This window comes from Plectropomus leopardus, chromosome 21 (genome assembly GCF_008729295.1).
Source record: "Plectropomus leopardus isolate mb chromosome 21, YSFRI_Pleo_2.0, whole genome shotgun sequence".
NCBI classification, from domain to species: domain Eukaryota; kingdom Metazoa; phylum Chordata; class Actinopteri; order Perciformes; family Serranidae; genus Plectropomus; species Plectropomus leopardus.
Window position 1 is genome coordinate 17,274,583 of NC_056483.1, and position 22,104 is coordinate 17,296,686.

The window sequence follows — 22,104 nt, forward strand, 5'->3', positions numbered from 1 at the left end:
TGTTATCTGAAGGTTACAACTTCACTTATTCTGCGTCGCTCATCAATCCAACGCACTGGAGCAATGTGTTTAATTCGTCGCGCAGGTGAAAAAAACTGATGTGCAATACTTATGATACTGTTAAAAAAACCTTTATATTTTGGGTAACCATAACAGCTCCATAAAATTAGGAATTATAAAATAAGACTTAATAATAATCAGCATCACTCTGCACTTCAAACAAGTGCATTTTTAAAAAAAAAAAAAAAAAAAACATGTCTACTGTATCACTACTTGAGAAAACAGGGAGGGAAGAGAAATAAAACCCTCACATTAAAAGCATTTAGTTCACCATCTGAGATATATATTGTAAACAAAAACAATTTAAAAAAAAAAAGTTTGGGAGATGTTCTGGCACAAATTGCAGATTGCATGGCATCAAACACAAAGGCATGGAAGCAGATTTTTTTTTTTTTTTTTTTTAGAAATGTACTGCGGTTGCATACACATCAGGGATTGGGGTCCATTTCCTTCCACTCAAAACGTATTAATTCCAGCTCGAGTCTGCGAAAACTGAGACTCCTTTTCATAGAAAACTCATACTAAAAGGACTGAATGGAAGAGAAAGTGAGGCCTGTCCCTGCAACACAATATAAATATGAGATCACAGCTGGTTACAGAGGGCTGGAAGAGAGGAGGGGGTAGTTTGTGGGTCTCAGTTAAGTAGCTCCAGGTAAGTGATTGGCACTTTGCCTTTCTGGCTGCCACGCTCGCCCATCAGCCAGTCTGAATCCATGCCTGGGACGCTGCTGACTGTGATCACCTGCAAAGACAGGGACACATATTGTATTACCTCATCAAATCTCAGTTTCTATTTAAAATCACTTGCATAGCAGAACTTTACAATTTTACAGTGTTTTTCCACTCGTCAAAGACACCAAAATTAAGTAATGCTTGGTTAGAAAGTCTATCCAGGCCACACAGCTGGCTCACATAACCCAGTGGCAGACTGGAAAATGTTGTTGAAAGTGAGTATTAGAATGAATGAGGTAATGCTGGTTCATTGTTAGTCAGCCACAGGCTTGTAATGGACAGTTTAGTGCTTTTCCAGGAAAGGGAGTGGCTCATGTTCCACTACTGTACATGAACTGCTCTACCACACTTTGACTTTAAACTAGGCTTCCTTTTTAACCCTTTTAAGTGCTCATCAAGAAAAAAGTTAATAGAAAAAAAAAATCTTTGCATAATTTATGTACTTGGGGCTATAATAACAGAAATCAATGTTTATTTTTTTTAACATACCCATTTTTTTTTAATAAAGGCCTCCATCAAACACTTAAATTTTTCCTTAAAAAAATTATGAAAATGTTTTCATCATATACAAAATGGATAACACTAAATTAATCATTTAATAACAATGAATGAGTTTTTTTTCTTAGCAAATGGCCAATTTTCATTTCATTAGCTTAGCTTCGCTACCGTTACCATGGAGAGCTAAATCAACCATTTGTTAGTGTGTTTTTTTAAAAAAAGTATACTTTTATTTTATTTTTTTATAAAGCCACACAAATCAGTTTATTAAGACCTCTGAAACAACAGCATGTCAAAAACATCTTCCTACCTATGTAAATGGATTTTTAGCATACAAAGCTAAACTGAATGGTAGCAATTTCTTAATCAGGTTGAGTTAAACTAAACACATTTTTAATTAAAATACAGTGACCTAAAATGTGCTCAACCAAGCAGCTGGGTAAGATGTTTCAGGGTTAAGTTAAAATGTCAATTCTGTATCTTAAAAAAAGATTAAAAACAAACTACAATTAGACATAAAAAATGGAAATAACAAATTAGCTTGATCAATATGGATAAATATGTTGAAAAACTGAAGTAAAAACATAAAGCAATACTGAAGTCACCCATAAATTTGGTATGGTTGCCCCCTCTGCTAATGATTATTTCATGCTCACCTCATCAGCCAGCAGGGAAAGCTCGCTGCTGCTGGCAGCGTCGTAGTCGTAAAGCACTCGGGCTTTGCGGCTGCCGTTGGAGCTTCGCAATTCATTGAATCCGCCCGATGCTGTTGAGCTGTCGCGGCCTGCAGACACACTAGGCAGGGAGGCAGACACCGGGATGGTGGGCACCGAGATGCTGGCCCCGCCCGACACTGACGATTGGTTGTTGTTGGAGAATGACGAGGGGAAACTGGCGGGAGGAAGGGGGTGGAGGGAATAAACACTGGTAACTGCAGACTGCAGTGCTACCCTGAAGCACAGCTGGGTGTTTAACATGTTCCTCACGGAAACAGTGCAACTCTTTTTGCTCTCTCTCCACGTATGAATTAGACAGAGATAACTTGTGTGACCTCGTCCCTGATGAAGTATTTTTCATCTTTCTGCTAAAAAGTGAAAAGTTCTCGCCGCCCTGCATGAACTTGCACCGGTTTGATTTTATCACACAAAGCATGAGAAGAACACTCTTCATCAGTGCTCTGAAAGTACAGTTTGACCCATTCAGAGAGAAAATTAGCAGAGCACGGACGGTCGGCTCTGCGCAGTAAGAGCATAAAAATACCGGTACTTCTGTATGAGTAACACAGATTGTGAAAATATTGAGATAAGTGCTGCACTTATCTATTATCTCCCTTGCTGCTCCAGTGGAGCTGACATGTGACCTTACCTGTTTTGTGAACTGCCTGGAAAATGAAAAGCCACATAATGCAGAATGACACCAGAGACAAAACTGAGCTAGATGAATGGAGCTATTCAGGACAAAAGGAATGAAAGGCGACTGTGGTATTTCACCTGCCCAACTGCTTTTGGAGGTCCACCATGTACTGGTAACACTGTGCGTAGTAAGTAGTCTGAGCCTCCACGAAGTCATTCAAACAGCGTAGGTGGTGTGCCTAGTGATGCACAAGAGATGTAAGTGAATAATACTACAAGCGCCATTGTTTTTTTAATCAAACTTTCCATGTGTTATTGTAAAGTTTCTAGTAAAAAAAAAAAAAACATCTGAAAAACTTGACAGCAAAGTCTCTTTCCAGAAATCATGGCCTGCTTATTCAAGGTAATCCCCAGACCTTGTTGTAGGCAGTTTGATGTAGGAACTATTTTCTTTCTACTGAATTGCCCCCACTAATCGTAACACGGTGCAGAAAGAAGCGTGCATCTTCTCATGAACGAGAGGCTCGTGCTTATGACAGTGCGAGATGTAAACATTAATGCTGTCCTCCTTGGCTGAGCTGTAATGTTATCTAGCTTAGTGCTAAGTGAGCTAGCAGTCGATGCACACAAAGCAATACAGATTGATAAATAATACTACAGGTAAGAGGATTTTTGATTTGGGGAGTGAACTGTCCCTTTAGACATACACATCTTTCTGTAACAAACCTCTTGTTATCCTAAATAGTAGCTCTTCCCACTTCAAACACCAGAAGTCTTTGCTAGCGAAGACCGGCAGCACTACAGTACCACCCCTTAATGTTACTTGTTTAATGGTTGAATGATAATTAAAGTGGAAGCCTGAGAGAGGAAAAGCCTTTAACAGCTGTGTGTGAGCATGCAGGGTGTGCCGGGCGGCGCTGGGCTACATACATGAGTGCTGCTGACTCCTTCCAGCAGCAGTCGGGTGATCTCTGCCTGCCGGTCAAACTCACTCTGGGTCATCCTCAGCTCCTGCTCTGCCTATACATGAAGACCAAAAACAGATTTTTATAGAGCAACACTACCATACACTTGTGCCTGCTTTAGAGAAATAATGATGATCCAAGAAACCAAAAATCAAATCCAGTTTTTACTGATTTATGGCTGTAATCAGAGTGCTTTAAATACCAAAGGACATTTGGTTTAAAACAGTGGTTTCCGACTGGTGGGTCGTGGTCCAAAAGAGGGTCACAGGTCCATTCTGAATGGACTGAAAGTGACTCAGGAATGTGTCAAGTTTGTAAAAAAACACACTTTATTTGAAGTAAAGGAAATTTCCAGCACAAAACTTTTATTTTAAAGTGCCATTTTGAAGTTACTCTTGAAGTTACTATGTTTTATTTATTTGTGTTCTACACGTTACATTTCACTGAATAAAATTATATATGTGGTAATACAGTGAATGTATGGTACTTGAACTAATGACGATGGAGAAATATGGACCCTGTGCCTGGACCAGTTGGGAACCACTGGTTTAAAACATACGTGTGAATGAATTAACAAATTAGTTTGCTGATATCCTCTCTTCTGAAAAGGGGGCCTGCCTCTGACATGCATCTGTGTTTGAATAAAATAATTGTGTCTACTGGTATGAAGCTTACTATTACAAATTAAAATACAGTTGTTAAAACTCTCTGGCACAAAATAATCAAATTTATTTAAACTCAGTGTCAATACTGATTTGTCTCCAAAAAGGCATTAAACATTGAAAATGAACCCCAACATAAAGATGATGCCAAAATCCATATATGTGCAGTTGGTTAAGAGTGAAGAGGGAAGTCACAGGCACATCAAGAAAAGACCAGGAAAAGGACACCATGAGGGAAATGTCCTGAGGGAAATGTTTCCCTTTCCTCATACTGAGCCAAAAGATTCAACATGAGACCTGTTAAACAATGGCTTGTTGAGACTTGCTAAAAAGTCCAACAAACATATGGTCCAGAGCTGAGACAGACAGGGACAATGGTCTTACTGTCCTGACCTCTCCACAGCTTACATTAGAGCCACGGAGAGAACATGTTTGGGTCTTGTCCACAACAAGGATTCAAGGTTTTCCATGAGGTACGACAGTATGTGTCACGGAGGAGATAGGGAGAGGAACAGACGGCAGCTGTTGACACTGCTACCAGGGGGTTTGGTGTGTGTGTGTGTGTGTGTGTGTGTGTGTGTGTGTGTGTGTGTGTGTGTGTGTGTGTGTGTTCAATTCAAAGATGGCTCCAACATTCCACTCACCTCTGTCACTTCCTCTGCTCACATCTGCTGCTTTGCGTTTGTGAAAACAGTGACACAGTAGTTAGAGCTACAGCTGCTGCACGGCCACAGCCAACACATCCTTACACTGTGTGTGTGTGTATGTGTGTGTGTGTGTGTGTGTGTGTGTGTGTGTGTGTGTGTGTGTGTGTGTGTGTGTGTGTGTGTGAGAGGGTGTGAGGGTGAGAAATGGGCATGCTTTAACAAAACCACACTCTGTAGACGGCAGCACTGGGATATTTCTCATCCCTTAGCTTTCACACAACCAAAGCACCTCAGGCTCCCTGTGTGATCTGTGTGACACCGAGTAGCATTTGTCAACACAGATTAAAAGAAGAGCTGGTGCTGCCGTTAACCAGCTGAAACTACTATTTACACCTCCTGTTTTTACGTGACACCATGTTCTTCATGAGTAAACAAGTTCATGCAGATATTGTTGACAGGACAAGTTTGTTTGTATGGATTAAACAGACCATTAGACAAACCTGCTGTTCAGAAAAGCTACATTAAATGAGCATGCTGACAAGCCGCAGGGAGAACTTGGCTTGGAATTCGCTGAGGGGAATAAAATAATAGTTTTGTGAAGAGGGATGGAGATTAAGTTCACCAAGTCTCAGCATGTTTCTTGATGCATTTTTGGAAAATTGTGTTCAAAAGCCACTCATTTACTCAAGATGCTCTGCAGCCAAATAGCTTTGTTGGGATACTGCCCAGCATTTTTTATGTCCATTCACGCCCCTAAAATGACATCACACTGATTACAGATACTGCATCCAGTAGTTGTAAAATATCAGCATCTTAGTTGAGCATTTGTCTCATCTCTTTTATTGCTGACACATCCATTGTGTTCCACTCTTGATGCATGACAGGGGTTACATTTTTCCAAAAACATTTGGCCAAGTCTTGGTTCAGTTGATAAATATTGAGGCCATTAGAGATATCATCTTCAGACATTGTTAACTGGAAGTCAGTCTTGCCTGGTAGAGCCATGAAAGACAATGTACAGCTTTGACGTCAGACACAGGAAGACAACTGTGCATAAAGACACGTACGTGGGGCTCCATAGTAAAAGCATTTGCTCTTGCTTGCAAAACCCAGCAGTGTTGTAATGAACTTTTTTGTACACCTGCAAGTGTGGCTGGTGGTTTCCAAAATCCAGCAGCCAATCAATAGATTACCATTGTTTTTTTGTCTGGTAAGTGAAGCAAAACTAGCAGCCACCTTCATATTTTACCAGCTGTCTTGATGGGTCCCAAGTACATCTTAAGTTTTAAAATTCTTTAGTAATCTCCAAGTTAACTCTCCAAGTTTTCTTGTGTCTGTATGTTAAGTGTTAACAATCAAAGACAAGAGATGCATTGTTATTTCTTTTAGAAAATAACTGTGTGCCTAAGTTTTGTCTGATCCACTACTTTTGTTTATTTGAGAGCTCTAATGCCCCTAACAATAAATGTAGTGTGGAGCCCTGGTACGACAAAGAAAAAGAGAAATTCAACCCAGATGTTAGAAGAAAAAGGAGACACCACAGCAAGAAAAAAGGCTGTCCAGAAAAAGGGAAGCATAAACTTCCCATAGCTGCTCATGTGACCGTATGCAAGTCACAAGAGATAAAATGATCAGCTTCATGTTGTGTAACTTGGTGTGGCAGTCATGACTAGTGATTTCAGACAGAAGGACAGTGGTATACGCCCAGACAGCTTTTCTTCCTCTCAAAGGAAATTGGCTAATGATTTTAGAAAAGAAGAATTCACTCACTATTCATTAATCAGCATTAGAATGACCTAAAGAAATCTTGATGCAAAAACAATGAAGCCCTTCATTGACAATGATGTGTGTGTGTGTGTGTGTGTGTGTACTTACTGCAGCTCTGGCATCAGTCATCCTGGCTTTCTTTAGCCTGGTTTTGGCTGCATCCAAATCCAAACGTTTGACCTGCAGCAGCTTCCTTTCTTTCTGCACACAAAACACAATCAAACTCTCAAAAAAATAGAACTCTCCCGTTCGTGCATCACGTACTGTCACTATTTGTTTTGCATATGAGATCGGTGGTGTGCATTTGCTGTCATCACTCACTTTACGGTAGATGGAGAATGAACAATCATGCTGCTTAGTATAACGGCATGTCTAATGTGCAGGCTATTTGGAGGCAATTGATTAAAAGTCTATTGGAACAAATTACATCAGTATCATACTCTTTTTTAAACAGGTGCACACTGTCAATAAAGAAGACCATAATCATGCTCTAAATGCAACTACATAGCACAGAGTAGCATAATAGCTGTGTCAAGAACAACAAGTAGAACAGTGGAGTCACATGAAGTGTTTTTATTGAAAGAGAGAGAAAACAGCATGGTGATTGAACTACTTTTGACTGGGTTATTTTGATTAATATAAAGTGATAAATTAAGGTTAAAATTAAAAAAAAAAAAAAAGTTGGACATCAATGGCCTAATGTCTAATTTATCCAACATAAACTTTTTGTCACATTTTGTTTCTGAAATCCAACCTGAATCCACCCCTCTGCTGGGATCAGGATGATCCTGATTTTATGAATCGGTGGTATCCCACTCTTACTAAAACATTTTTAACAACATATACTGAAGGTCTGATCCACATCAAAACCAAAACTGGATTACGTGACCTGATTTCTGAATCCCCTTTTTTCTTTTGAAAAACCTGTTTTCAACATTTGATCCAATCCGAGAAGCAAAATCTAATCAGATTACTTCTAAACAACTGGGTCCTGAATATCTGAAATATATTTCCTCATCTCACCACTTCACTTTTTACATTTCTTCTTTTTAACCATTCCTCCCTGCAATATTTAAACATGTCTTGTGTCTAAATCTCCACATCTTTAAGTAGGCCATCTTGCAGTAGCAGCTGTTCTATGGAAGCATTGCAACTGTCAGCCAGAGAAAATTCTGAGAGACGGGAATAGTTATGTTTGCATTAAGTGAAACTTAAGCTTGAAATGGGTCTGATTACACAGCCAAATCAAAGAAAACAAACAATGATGATTAACATGTCCTCAGACTCACAGAGGGCATCATATTGCCCTACTTACAAGTACAAGTTTTATGTCTCACATCTTGAAGGAAATTCTATCAGTAGTATTGTCTGGGCCAGTTTCTATATTTTTGTCAAATAGATACCAGAGTTGTACCTATTTTGCCTTTTGGTAACGTTTTACTTCACAACACAATTTGAAACTTTTGACATTCTACAATGAAATGTATTTTTGACTAACTTGGCTGCAAAAGAAAGTGACAGTCATAAAGACTTTACTCAACTACGCTCCACAGTGATGATTGTAATGACAAGCATGGATACTCAACTTGTTTGACCTGGAGGCTGCTTTAGCAAAATGACAGAAGGCCAATTAATATACAGATATTAATAATATTTATTAAATAAAATGAATAAACAAGGAAAATCCAGATAAAGCAGGCCAGCACAGGTCAGGTGTATGCAAAGGCTTTTTCCAGGAGGACATTCAAGGGACTAGCCCAGACCTCTCAGGGAAGCAGGAGGTCCTCCCCAAACACTTTTTTAATGCAATCTGGCACCTTATTTACATTTAATATACAAAAAAAAGCCAGAGTGAATCAACTGGCAAGATTTGGCCTGCAGTATGAAATTGAGAATCGCTGATTTACAGTCACTCACCAGCGCTGAGAGTCGGTGAAGAGTGAAAGAGATAGATGACCTGTACCCAGAAAGTCCAACTCACCAGGATGGTTTTGAAGTCGCCCTCTAGAAAGTTTCTGAAAGGTGTCAGGAAGTTGATGGCAACACTTTGGATTAACTCCCTCTCTGCCCCGCCGATCTGCTTCTCTGTCTCCCCACATTTTATCAGAGCATTTCCTGTAATGGTCAGCAGCACAAACACAACTTCACTAATACTGGACAGGAGAATGTACAATGTGGCACCACAGTGTCAACTAAAGACTTCCGCCTTGCGAGGAAACAGAGACCTGTGGATATGTACAAAGTGCTGTTGTTGAAGGAGGCTGCAAGAAGCCAAGGCTAGGGATGAAGCTGGTGTTTAACATAATAGCAGAGGAGTGATGTTCAAATGTTCACCAGAAAATGTCAAATAGCCTTTACTCAAAGCCCAAACACTAAACCTTAGCAGCAAGATACTAAGAGGCTTTTCAACCATTTTATATTCTTTGAATTAAGCACAATCATAGGGGAGGATTGTGTTTGTCAACCAGCTTCAAGAATCAGCTAAAGAAACTCCAAAAACAACACTTGTCTGAGCCACAGGCACTCTTTAGCAGAATACAGCAGGAGGTTAAATGTTCATTTAAGTCCCAGTGTGTTGGGCAGCTCACTGTATCACTCACCGTAGGCAGTGCCAGGACCAAATTCACTCCCTGACTCAATCATGGACTGGCCCAGGAGCTCATGGTTGTTCATTCGCGTTGGGGCTTTTTTCTCCAGTTTCTCGTACACAAATTCCTCTAGCCGGACATCTGCAGATTGCAACAAGAAAACTTAATTACAAAGTCATAAGACTACAGTGAGGGAGCCAAACGCAGGCAGCAACTTACGGACAGCCTGCATTACATTTGTTAACTAAAAAAGAAGCTTTCATATTGACAGTCATGAAGAAATTATTAACACATCACATGGAAGGACAGTCACAGTCAGCCCTCGTGTGGTACATTTTATGGATGCATTAAAAAAAGTAGAACAAATCCAGCTTACATTATCCAAGATGGATACACAAGACTGTAAGCAGCAGCTGGTCTGTGCATGTTTGTTGTGCCTCTGCTGTGGTTGTACATGACAGTGTGAACTGAGGAGGATGCACAGCTGAGCTTACAGACTTCACAGACACCCTACCTACTGCTGTGTGTCAAACAACATCTCAGAGATGCTATGCATTTTTTGAGTGACCCGTGGCCTTCTTAATGACAAACAGGTACACATCCCGAATTGCGGCATTACCTGAATCATAGCTGCTATTATTGTTCAACGCATCTAATCAAGGTATCAACTTTCACCACTAATATGATACTATGGACAATATATTTGATTTCTAATACCAATTTACCGGTAAATTTTACAATGACTGTTATGTCATCAGTCATGAAATCAACAAAATGCACTTAAAAGTGAGTGACACTGAATTGACAGAATTATGGATGGAATCTGGTAACTTTCTCCACATCAAGAGAGCAAGATAAAGTTGGTACCTCTCCCACATTGCTCTAAAAAGGGGTCCAGTATGTCCGCATTTTGTCTGTCAGTCTGATAAAGTTCATCACATTGATTCTCTTACTTGGGTTGGGCTGTAGTAAGACTTCTGTCTGCTTCATAATCCTTTCTGTCCATTGCTTGGTGTTCTCAGCTCTGACCAAAAGGTTCTCCAAATGCGCATCCAACTCTGTCTTTTCAGCCTGGCCAAGTTTCTCTTCTGTAAACTGAAAAAGAAAATATCCTATTACAGTGTGTACATAACCTATCGCCTTAAAAGTGATACACAATATATTAAGAGAAAGTGGCTCGAGTGTCATGAGGGATAAGTACGATGCCAATTAAGATTAGCAAGCTGGACAAAATATACGTTATCTGCCATGCTAATGTTGATAGCGCTCTCTTATGGTTTTCGAGGCCTGCTTTCATGGTTATGTTGAGCAACTATAAAGTGTTGGCTATAATACTGAGTGGGAACATTATTGTTTAACACATCCTAAGGCTAACAGCAGCCTACTTTGCAGGATATATATAATTTTTCTGATAACGGTCTACTTAGCAACACTACTTTAGCCACGGTAGCGTTAGGTTTTTAGCATAGGAGCTAACGCTAACTGACTGCTAAGAGCTAACGTTGGTTAGCAACAACTTCCACAAACTAGACGGTCAAACTTACTTGTACCGCGCGGCTTAGGAAAGTACCGGCGTCTGCAGCTAACCGCTTAACGTTAAAGTCCATGGCACCGGGGGGGAAATAAACACTTAACACAAAAGCTAGCTTGTTTCACAGTCAAACTGCCATCCCTATGGAAAATGTCATTGAAGCAACTTTTTTTGTCGGAGTTCCACCCAGCTGTTGATCCTGACAAAGATAGTATACGGACAAGATAGTTCACATCCCCAACCGATTCTGACAGTTGGGACAAAATGTCGCGCATGCGCACATTGGCATTCGACAACATGGGAAGGTGACAATAAGAAATGAACAGCAATAAAGTGAAACTACACAGCACACGTTTTAGTTTATAATAACAAGTCTTGCTTTTCATGTCGGTCGACAAGCAAGCCTATTTGGTGTTATTAGGGGATGTTGGAGGTTATTAGGTCTACAAGTTAGGCTCTGCTCAGGAGTTGCTATTTTGCAGCATTCATGTCCTGCACAAATATCAAATTGCGAAGTGAAACAAGAAGTTCGAAATGCTCCACAATAGCAGCACAATTGAGATGTGACATTTCTGGACAGAGATACAGCAGGCATATGGCAACAATATTATTTATTTTACCTTTTTATTTTTACTTCATTTGCTATACATTCTAGAAACATTTGGCAATTCTAGTAAAAAGTGAATAAACCCATGAATTTCAACTTTGATGCACATGTGCCTTGTAGGCATATCTTTACAACTAACATAATATTTACAAGTTAAACTGAAAGGGAAGTTAAAAGGTCGCAGTGACGGCAGGTGCTCGTACTTGTGGCGACTTTGCTTGCTTCTGCTTCTTTTGGCATTTAACCTTTTGAAACCTGGAACAACATCACTTTTCTTGTGCTGCTTTCAGACACCTTTCACAAGTATTTAAACTTTCAACAACAACACAAATGTTCCACATGTTGCAAGAGGATTATTTAAAAAAATGATCGATCTATCTATCTATCTATCTATCTATCTCTCTATCTATATATATATATATATATATATATAAACTCAAAATCACATGTAGGATGATTCCTCTTAGGAAAATACAAACTGGTTACTTACCTGATTTAACTGGTTTTTAGGTAGTTTGATTGCTATTTCTTCTTTTGTTACTCATTGTCTTTTTCCCATGTTTTTAAAAGAAAACAAGTCAAATTGCTCAGGTCTCAAAGGATTTAACAGCCTTGGTGTAACCTACATGCAGCAGCATGTCACTTTGTAGGTTTATCTTCTTTTTCTTCTATTTGTCGAGAATAGATGGACTTCTTGCCTGCATTGATAGGCTACAAACTCAAAATCACATGTAGGATGATTCCTCTTAGGAAAATACAAACTGGTGTTCTCTCAGCTGCGGTTTCATTAAACATTCAAACTACATAAAATAAAGCACCTTACAGCAGCAGTTAAATACCATACATATTTATCATCTGCCTTAAACCTTGGAGCTCGCACACTTTGCCTGTGCTCATTGACCCTTTACTACAAGTCTGAATATTAACCTTTAATTAACCTTTCATCATGCAATTCATAGCATACGAGATCCAAACACAAAACCACCACTCTATCAAATATATGAGAACAATAAATATTTTTTCCTGAAAATCATATTGGGGACACTAGCCTGGATGCTGCTCCCTCCCACCATAAACAGGAACATCACAGGATTTAATTTCATTATGCATTACTTCTATGCAGAGGAGGAGAGAGGGACGCTCATCTGTCCTCATAAGATATGCATTTTCTTATTAGCGGCAGTCATGGCTGGACTCCAAACTCTGCAATTCTAATGAAAGTAAAGGACAAATTGATGTGCAAGTGAGGCTATTATAATTATGGGGACAGGGAGGGATTCTTTAGATCTCCATTTAGAATATTGTCTGTTTTATACCGCCATGTTGCATGCAGATCACTTGCTGTGGGATCTACAATATAATATCTTGTGCAACCCTCTCCTCTTTCTCAGAAAAAGTCTTGAGGAACTTTGGCAGATTTTGGAAAAACAAAACCACTCTTCAGGTCTGGATGTAATTATGCCAGACAGAGCCTGCTACCTGCTGTGTGGGAGGAAGTCAGGCAGAGGGAGAAATCAAATGACTTCCCCTCTGTAGGCTTCCAATGCACCGTCAGCTACAACCTTTCTACTCCACTAAACAGTGGCTCGAAGATTTCTTCATCCACACATTTGTTCCTATGCTGTGTTTAACTGAAAATGCCATGGGCTTTTCCCATCACACACATACAGTAGTTTCTTATTGTACTGCCAAGATGTCATGTAATACCAGTTTACATAAAAGTATTGATTTATAGGGTCAACCTTTAAATGTTTCCAATTTGAAAAAGGCTCATACTTTATCATTTTTGTACATAAGCTATAAAACAGCGAAAGCACTCCAACTGTAGCCTACACACTGCATTTTTTTATAACCACACTATGTCAAAGAAATTAAGGCTTTGGCTTCGCTTTATGCTTGGCTAACATTCAGAGTAGTTGGGGCGGGTGCTTTAAACACGCGAATATGGAAGTCAGCACTTTCATGACGGCAGAACAGCTCCTCTGAGGGAGGAATCGGCTGCAGTCTGGTTGTTCCAGTAGTAAATCTGTGTGTATCTGCTCTTTCACTTCACAATAACAGAAAGCACTCAAGGGCAAGACAAGAAAATGAAAACCTGGCGAAACTTAACTTCAGCAAAATGACTTTCTCATCAAGGCTAATCATGCTTCCTGAACATGGGTGGATTATGAGACAGTGGGCCCCCGGAGCACAGATAAGCAAAGGGTCCCTCCACCTCTCTTACCCAGGAGCAAGCACATGGACTTTTTAGTTGTTTTTGGTCTCTTTGAAGTACTATTGTGGGGTTCTATTGTCCTTTTGTCTCTGCTTTTTTGTGTCTCCTTGGCTAGTTTTGTGTCTTTTTGGAGTCGTTTGTGTCTCTTTGAAGTAACGTTGTGTCTTTTTTGTTATTTTGTGTCTGTTTTCAGTCATTTTGTTTCTCCTTGTGGTTGTTTTGTGTATCTTTGCAGTGATATTGTTTTGTGTGTCTTCTTGTAGTCAGTTGTGTCTCCCTGAAGTAATATTGTATCTGTTTTGTTCTTCTGTGTCTTTTTGTAGTTGTTTTGTTTCTCCTTGTGGTTGTTTTGTGTCTGTTTGAGTAATATTGTGTCTTTTTTTGTCAATTTGTTTCCTTCTTGTGGTTGTTGTGTGTCCTTGTGATTGTTTTGTTTTTTGTATTTGTTTGTTTCTCTTTTAAGTGATATTGTGTTTTTTGTTGTTTGTTGTGTCATTTTGTTTCTTTTGTCGTTTTGTGCATTTTTGTTGACGTTTGGGTTGCTTTAATGTGATTTTGTGTCTTATTGAAGTAATGTTATGTCCCTTTGAGATAATTGTGTCTCTTTTTTGCCTCTTTGTGGTTGTTTCATCCGTTTTGTGATGATTTTGTATGTCGTTGCATCTCTGCGGTCATTTTGTGTCTTTTCTCGGTTGGCACATGTAAACCTGACTGATATTTTACAAGTGAAGACCAGGGAGTCCCTTGACAATTAATTCTGGCCCCTGTGCCTGTGCCCAGTGAGACTATTTAATAATCCACCCATGTTTCTGAGATTATGAAATCCCAACTATCCACTTCAGGGCGAAGAACTAATGGAACAATACAGATATGTTGGTGACAGAGAGGTTCTTTATTTTGACGTTGTTTACAATGCAGCCTTTGAGGATAATATATTTCATGTCCTCAACACAAAAGATAAATTCCTAACACAGACTTTCACAGTCATACATGATGCAACTTTGACAGAGCACATGGCTTCGAGTTTCATTCAGTTCAAGACTTTAGAATGAGACTGTCATGGATTGTCGTGTCAAAGCACATCTGCAACTTGTGAAAGTCCTCTAAAGTAGCTTTGATTATCCACATCCCATAAATACTTGATAGGCAAAAGCAAAGCTGAACTACAATTGCTGACTTTTTTGGACCACATTTTCAGCCAGCTCAAGCAGCAGAGGGTATCGGAGTGTCCTTTTCCTCCAAGACTCTGGGATTCCCTGGAGACCAGTCTGAAACACATCAAAACGACAGCTGAAAGCATCAAAGCTACAGAAAGCTTCCACAATTACAGACAACAACAATATGCTAAATTATATATCTGAGATCATGGGTGGAATTTAATTTCAGGTTCAAGGTTCACAGTACTAGTCCTCTAAAGTGCTATTTTTCAAAAATCCCCATCCAAGGTAGAACAAAATATGACCAGCCCCTTCTAATTCCCAACTCCTCAAATACTGCCACTTTGTCAGTGATCTTCGCATCAGATACTGAAGCACTGATTTCCACCACTACAAATTTTAAAGTGTATCACTGACTAATGATTGGTATATGAGGCAACATTCCTCCAGTACCTGCGCCCCAAAACAGGCTCCTATGAAGGAGGCTCGGCTGGCGGTGCATCCCCCACAGCGCATGGTGTCCCTGACTGCTTCATCCAGCTGTTTCAGCTTCAGGACTCCATGAAGCGCTCCCTGGAACGCACCAGGCAAACCTAGACACATACCCAGATTTAGTGCAGGTGGCTACATGATAAATGATGCAATAACAGATCAGATATCAAATATAAGATCAATTCTTTGTAAATGTCCTTATATTGCCCCCAAGTTACTTATGTTATTCCCTATGCATTATTTGATTTACTTTTGCAGTATCATTACTTGAACAGACCAGGCCTGCAGAGCGTCACACGTATATTAAGCATCTCAACCTTTTAGCCCTGTAAAACCTGAGACACTCAGCTCAGCGGGACAGGGAAAATGAAAAGGAAGGAGGAGGGAAACCATTAGTCAGGAGATCAAAGGCTGGAGGATCCAACTAACGGATATACTGACAGGGAGGTACGCGAGCTATGCCAAGTCAACAGACCTGGATCCTGCTGCCACCGACTGGCTTACCTCATGTGTTTGTGAACACAGCAGGTATGAGCTGTTGGGATGTCTTGGCTAGGTTGTCCTTCACCTGGTGAATATGCGCTTTAGCAGCAACAGAAGAAGAGAGATGAAAACATTGTTTAGTGTTTAAACATTGTAACCCTTTTTTGCTGTGGCTGCCTATTGTCATAACACACAGTATGTAGGATATGTTATACATCTCTGTTGTAACATTATGTTTTGATTTTGAAAGACACTATTTCGGTAAAGATGATCATGTCCTTACATGTAGCATTTTGAGTTTCTTAAAGTGTTGACCACATTTCCCTTAAGACCTGTTTGTTTCTGCATTCTGGTTTTTGTTTTTGCCTTCTGGTTTGCCTGTCACTGCCTCTTCTTATTTTGAGGAAGGATGAGGGAAGAGCAAAAAATAAAAACAGTTCCTGCTGTATACTAAACATCTTCCCATTACTAAACAATCAAACAATACAGCAGATTTAAACCCATCCTGTTACAATACATTGTAAAATACAGTATATAGGTTGCTAGCAGGGCTGGTACAAATGCCTTGCACACAGAAATTACATTTAAATAGTCCAACATTTTGGGCATTCACCCTCAGAGAATTAGATGGCCCAGAAGACCCACACGACTCAGTCACATTGCTGAGCCAGAAGTCATTTAGCTTATTCTTACTTTTACTCTCATTTTTTTAAGCTTATCATGCTGAAAGTTAGTTCCAAATTTCAAAAACACTTAATTGCTTCCCTGCAGAGAGTTAGATGAAAAGGTTGATTGCATAACATCTCTCCACTTAATAAGATGTGAAGCTAGACCCAGACACATATTAGCTTAACTCAACATAAAGACATGAAGGAATGGGAAACAGCTACCCTGGCTCTGTTCTTTAAAGATTACTACTAACATGTCTTTTTCATCAGTCAAAAAGTTTAATTACATATTTGGCCAATTGAAAATTGGCCTCAAAGCCCAGCGCACATCCTTGGGACGTGGCCTGGAAAGGGAGGGGTGAGGGGTATTCAGTTGGTTGCAATCTGCAATCTCACCGCTAGATGCGACTAAATCCTACACAGTGGTGCTTTAGCAGACAGTTATCTTAGTACTCGTCATATTTAAGCAATTAATGATTTACTCCTTTAAATCTCAAGAGGACAGAGGACGCACGGAGCCTCACCAATGACAGCCAGGTCCAGCTCCTGGGGGTTTTGTCTCTTCGGGTCACTCAGCTGAGCCAGAACTGCATCCAAGGCATTGGGATCTGGACCGTTCAGAATGAAATGCTCCACAAACCTGACAAAGTTAGACAGACAAACAAAGATTACGCCTCCCTTCACTCCTCTCATGACTACTGTTTGATCAAATGGGTTTGACCTTCAGCAGAACTGTCTCTTACCTCGCTGCAGCCAGTGTCACAGCAACACACATGTCATTGTTCTGGGTCACCCGTATGGCTTTCTCCACTTTCTCAAGCATCTCAGGTCGCCCAGCGTACATTGCCACCACTGGAGCCAGTTTAGTGACACCGTCCATCTGACAGTCCACATCACAGCCTCAAAAACACAAATGTATACAGAGATTACAACCAACAAATAAGCATGGGGAGAAAACCTTAATGTTCATATGATCTGTGATCTTTACCAGTTTCTTCTTTGCCGGCATCCACATTTCTGAAGAAAGCTTTCAGACTCCCATTTCTCCATGGGCCAGCTATAGGGAGGATGGCTTTAGGACCTAACAAATGCAATAAACCCTTTTAATGACAGCTCTAAAATTACATCATAGAATACCTGTGGTGAAGATAGAAGTATGGCTAAGAGACAAAACAAGTGAGAGAGGAAAAGAAACATTTCCTTTATGTTGATGCAGTTTCAGTTTCTGTAGGTGGAGCTCTTTTCTTTGTCTGCTCAGTCATGGCTATCTCTGCCAATGATGATGACACAGCTCTTCTTATATTATTCTAAGACATAAAGCTGTCTGGAGTTTACTGTACCCGAAAGTGCCCTGTGCTGTGGTGGTGATTTGCAGCAGCACTGCATTTATATGATATCCTGACAGTAAAAAAAGCACAGAATATCCAAAGCTCTGGATACCAACCAAGAACAGAAAGGTCTGACTGTATGGAATATTTTCATAGAGAGGGAATTCCCCATTAGCTGGTAGGAAAAACATTATGTAAAATGTTATCAGACAGTAACAGAGGTTCTCACATCCTTTTAGGACTGTTAAGCTGATGATTGATATATTTCAGTATTGACAGTTACATAAAAGCAGAACAGGTACCTCCTTTCTTCCTGTAAGGATCATTGAGGGGCAGGTCGTACACTGTTCCTGGGCCAAAGAATTTGTAGATGCGCTTGGTCAAGTCTTCCACATTAACATCTGCAAATACATGACATAGACTGTATCCTTAAAAAAAACATTCACGTTAGCTTTAAACATAGGATTAGATTTTGTGGAGGATACAGGGGACACATTAATATTTAGATACATGCACATTATCCCCTCAATAAAAACATGAAAGTAGCAAATGACTTTTACCTTGACAAAATGAAAGACATATTATAACTCCATGTATTGAAAAAGACAATGTACACAGTGATGCATAAAAAATCACCAAATGTATTTGCTTCCTTGCCAGCTGTTAGATAAGAGAAATAATACCACTTCTATATTTGAACATTAGATAAGACAATTGGCCTAGCTTAGCATAGAAACTGGAAAAGAGGAAACTGAAAACTGAAAAGCAACAAAATCTTTTAACCAGGACCTTTAAACAGTTAACACATATTGTCTTTCAGTGTAAAGGTCCAGTGAGGATTTAAGGGCATCTACATGCTTGGCACAGGGGAAAAGTTTCACTTTGGTTGCAATCTGCAACCCTCATCACTAGATGTTGCTAAATCCTACATACTGGACCTTTAAGTGTATTTATGTGCTGGACCGTTTCTTGGTTGGGTTTCAGGACTTTCTGAAGTTTTGTCTTCAGAATGTAACCCCAAATAACCCGGGAAGTCAGCGCTATAAAAAATAGTAACAGCCCTTCAAACCACAACTTTTCCTTTTTAAATTTCAGTTTGGCTAGCCATTTCCAGTCTTTATGCCCAGCAAAATGATCATTTTCTGGCTGCTATTTCATATTTAACGCAGTGGTTTTTAAAATTATCAGTAAAGAAAAAAATGAAAATCTATGGAGAGTCATCCATTTTGCATCATAGGTGACACAGGATTTTTGAGAAATATATTCTTAATTTTACCAGTTTCAGAGTCTAGATAGGGACAACTTTGATGATGACATATGACAATCTGGGTAACAATCCAACAATGTTACTGTAACAAACTGGCAGGCACTGAGAATGTCACACTGACATATGACCCACAATTGCTGCCTGTTTGAATTAATTCCATTACCTCCACACTGGCTCAGTGACTCCAGAAGGACATATGCCTGGTCTCCATAGCAGGTCTGCTCGCCAGTCAACCTGCGGTAGAAAGGATTTGCTGACTGAGGCCTAAATTCAGGACAGGGCTCCAGATCAGACAGAACTTCTTTGAGCTGGTCTGGATTGTAGATCCAATGCATGGGCTGGGCTGTATGGGTGGATAACACACACACACACACACACACACACACACACACACACACACACACACACACACATAGGAAAGAGGTAGAAAAATAGTGGAACATTCAATAGTTCTGTTTTTAACTCGACATACTGTATATACAGTGTGTCAATAACAGATAGCATGGAAAGGGAAATAGTTGTTAGTTGTACTGGACTAAGAGGATCAAACAGGAACCAACATTTAGGACCCACCCTTTTATTATTTACAATGACATGTGACAGTAAAAATAAACGATAACTTTGGTGAGTTTAAGTTTAGCAGTGCAATATTGCAGAAACTATGTGCTTTCATAACATTGTGTGTGAAGTCAAGTTGACTACACATGTTAAGGAACAGCCCATGTACTTTATCAGCATGCACAGATGTTGTTTATGGACAATGCTACTGATAATGCTTCAGTGCAACACATAAGAAAACAGTGTTTAAAATTTCATGTCAAACCCAACAAGCCCTAGAAAGCTTTTAACAATATTTAACCACAAATGACAAATAACAAACGTTACAAATAAACCCTATCACATTTGCAATGTGATAAATAAACATGTATGTAACATGAAACAGTAGAAGCTCCATAAAAGCCCCATAACATACAGCAGGAGTATGAATTATTGAGATATGGCAAGGGAAGGAAGCAGATTTGGTTTATAATATGGAAAGCCGTGCTGATGTAGTTAACTCAGTCCCAGCACCATAACACACAGTTTATCTTACCTGCTGCATCTGCCACTGCTGCCCCAATAATGGCCCCAATGGCTCGGTCTGCCAAAGTCAAGGCCATCTGCTTATAATTTATACAAAAATAAACATAAGAAATAATGTGAGTTTCATCTTATATTAAAATATAACCTTTAAAATGATTGCCTGACATGAATGCCTGTGATCTTAATTACTGAAATAGAATTACAGCTCACTATTGTTGTTGGAAATGTTCATATGAAGGCAGGAACTAAAATACTTTTGCATGCAGAGTTTTAATTCAAAACCCTTTTTTGTAGAAAAAGTAAGTTACCATATACAACACAGCATTAACTGTATTTGATTACATAACATCTGGTCAAAAGATTGTTCTTATGCATCCAAGACTTATGAAACCACTGAGAGAGCACAGTTGGTTCAGATATTAAGTAATATGCTATGGCAATGTATCATTTCATGTAATACCTCAGAAGTCCTTGAAACAATATGGTGCATCAAAATAAACTATATTTTATGTCAATTACAAATATAGACTCATTTATCATTACCTTAGTGCCTTGTCTTCACCTCTTGGCATACCACTTGAAGTGTTGCAAAACGTCAATGTCAGTTGTCAGTTTTCAGACGAGGGGAGGATACCATCAGTCCAGTGATAAGCATACACCAATGGCAACCCAAGAAAGACTGTTGTACTGGACAGAGGCCAAACTGATAAAATAGAGGTTTAAAAACTGAACTAATATTATTATGTACAGTGATGTTCAAACTTGTCTCACAAAAGAATGTGGAGGGTAGATTATGTGTAGTATATGATGGTTAATTAGTTGTTCTTTATTCTAATCATGAGATATTTTTAACATTTTGTCTCTAACATTTGGAAAGCAGCGTCATGTTTGGAAGTCGTCTGGAGAGAAAACCTTTCAATGATTTATTTATCAGATGCTGTTCCACTTCTGTGTATGCAGCTCAGGCAGGTATTTTTATACTGTTGTGTTTTAGGCTCACTGTTTGGGTTGTTCTTACTTTAGAAACTTATAGTATTTATGTAACAGTGGCTGTTATAGATAGTTTGCATGATTGTTATTTGCACAGAATTTATTTATAATCCTTATTTATAACAGTAGCAAGAGTCTTCTGTCACGCTTTGGCTCCAAGACTGCGCTGAGGCACAACAGTGGTTTGAGCTAGTATGCCAATGTTAACGTGCTGATATCTAGTATAGTCTATGTCAAGTTTTTTCACTTAGTTTAATAAAGATTTGGCCTGCTGGTGTAGCTAGATTAAAACTCAGAGGACCATCATAGTAATTAGGATTCATCATCTGGGGACCATGATTTATGTACAAAATGTCATGATAATCTAATACTAAAAGTTAAAAACTTTAAGAGTAAGAGAACACAAATCTAACTTCCAACTCAGTTGATCTAACTCAGCTTGTGTTGCATTTTGCTATACTGGAGGCAACAGCTCTGTTTTGCTGGATTTTTGAGGCCCTCTACCTAAATAACAATGGGGGTCACTCCCCTCACCCACTGAGCTTGGGGCTGCAGCCATATGGAGCATTTCTTTGTCTGACCCTGTCTCTAAACTCAAGACAGTTTTAATAAAACCATGAATATTTTCTTGAAATTCCTCAAAGGTTAAACACTTCATTTATCAGTTAATTTGCACTTGACGAACTCTACTGCAACACCAGAGGGCAAACAACTATGTGCTGAAATAGCTTTCAAAGACTCTCTTTGTCATTTTAATTTGTCAAGCTCTCTCTGTATATCTTCCACTCCATTGCGTCCATTCTGGCAGCTCCCCATTTGATCCCCCTGTTCCAACTCTGATGAAACCCTGCAAGGCCTGGCCAGGCTCCACTTATCCCCGGCCTCTCATGGGTATCCCAGGCCATTGATTTCTCTTCTGGCCTCCTAAACCGGTGAAATAGAGTGCTAAGGGTAGGGTCAGGTAATCAATAGCAGCTAGAAAACAACGCAGACAAGCTGCTACGGTCTCCCA

At 39.5% G+C, this 22,104-nt stretch overlaps 2 protein-coding genes across 3 annotated transcripts; both read right to left on the bottom strand.

Annotated features, from left to right (window-relative positions):
* Window positions 1-244: 244 nt before the first annotated feature.
* On the bottom strand, window positions 245-11,017 carry sh3glb1a (SH3-domain GRB2-like endophilin B1a). The gene is made up of 9 exons (XM_042510442.1): window positions 10,816-11,017; window positions 10,225-10,366; window positions 9,284-9,412; window positions 8,665-8,798; window positions 6,792-6,884; window positions 3,573-3,662; window positions 2,781-2,881; window positions 1,947-2,181; window positions 245-802 (listed from the first exon to the last, which is right to left on the bottom strand). The coding sequence occupies exons 1-9, from the start codon at window positions 10,876-10,878 to the stop codon at window positions 695-697; spliced, it is 1,095 nt and encodes a 364-aa protein (XP_042366376.1). The 5' UTR covers window positions 10,879-11,017; the 3' UTR covers window positions 245-694.
* A 3,487-nt stretch (window positions 11,018-14,504) lies between these two features.
* On the bottom strand, window positions 14,505-20,707 carry LOC121960760 (crystallin J1A-like). Of its 2 annotated transcripts, none has more exons than XM_042510611.1 (10): window positions 20,646-20,707; window positions 20,113-20,179; window positions 19,183-19,362; window positions 18,055-18,153; window positions 17,413-17,505; window positions 17,168-17,324; window positions 16,949-17,064; window positions 15,778-15,855; window positions 15,235-15,374; window positions 14,505-14,892 (listed from the first exon to the last, which is right to left on the bottom strand). In XM_042510611.1, exons 2-10 carry the CDS (start codon window positions 20,177-20,179, stop codon window positions 14,788-14,790), a joined length of 1,035 nt encoding a protein of 344 aa, XP_042366545.1. In that variant the 5' UTR covers window positions 20,646-20,707; the 3' UTR covers window positions 14,505-14,787. The 2 variants fall into 2 exon arrangements, with proteins under 2 accessions (XP_042366545.1, XP_042366546.1); XM_042510612.1 differs by having other exon boundaries at window positions 20,113-20,182; window positions 20,646-20,685.
* Window positions 20,708-22,104: the final 1,397 nt, after the last annotated feature.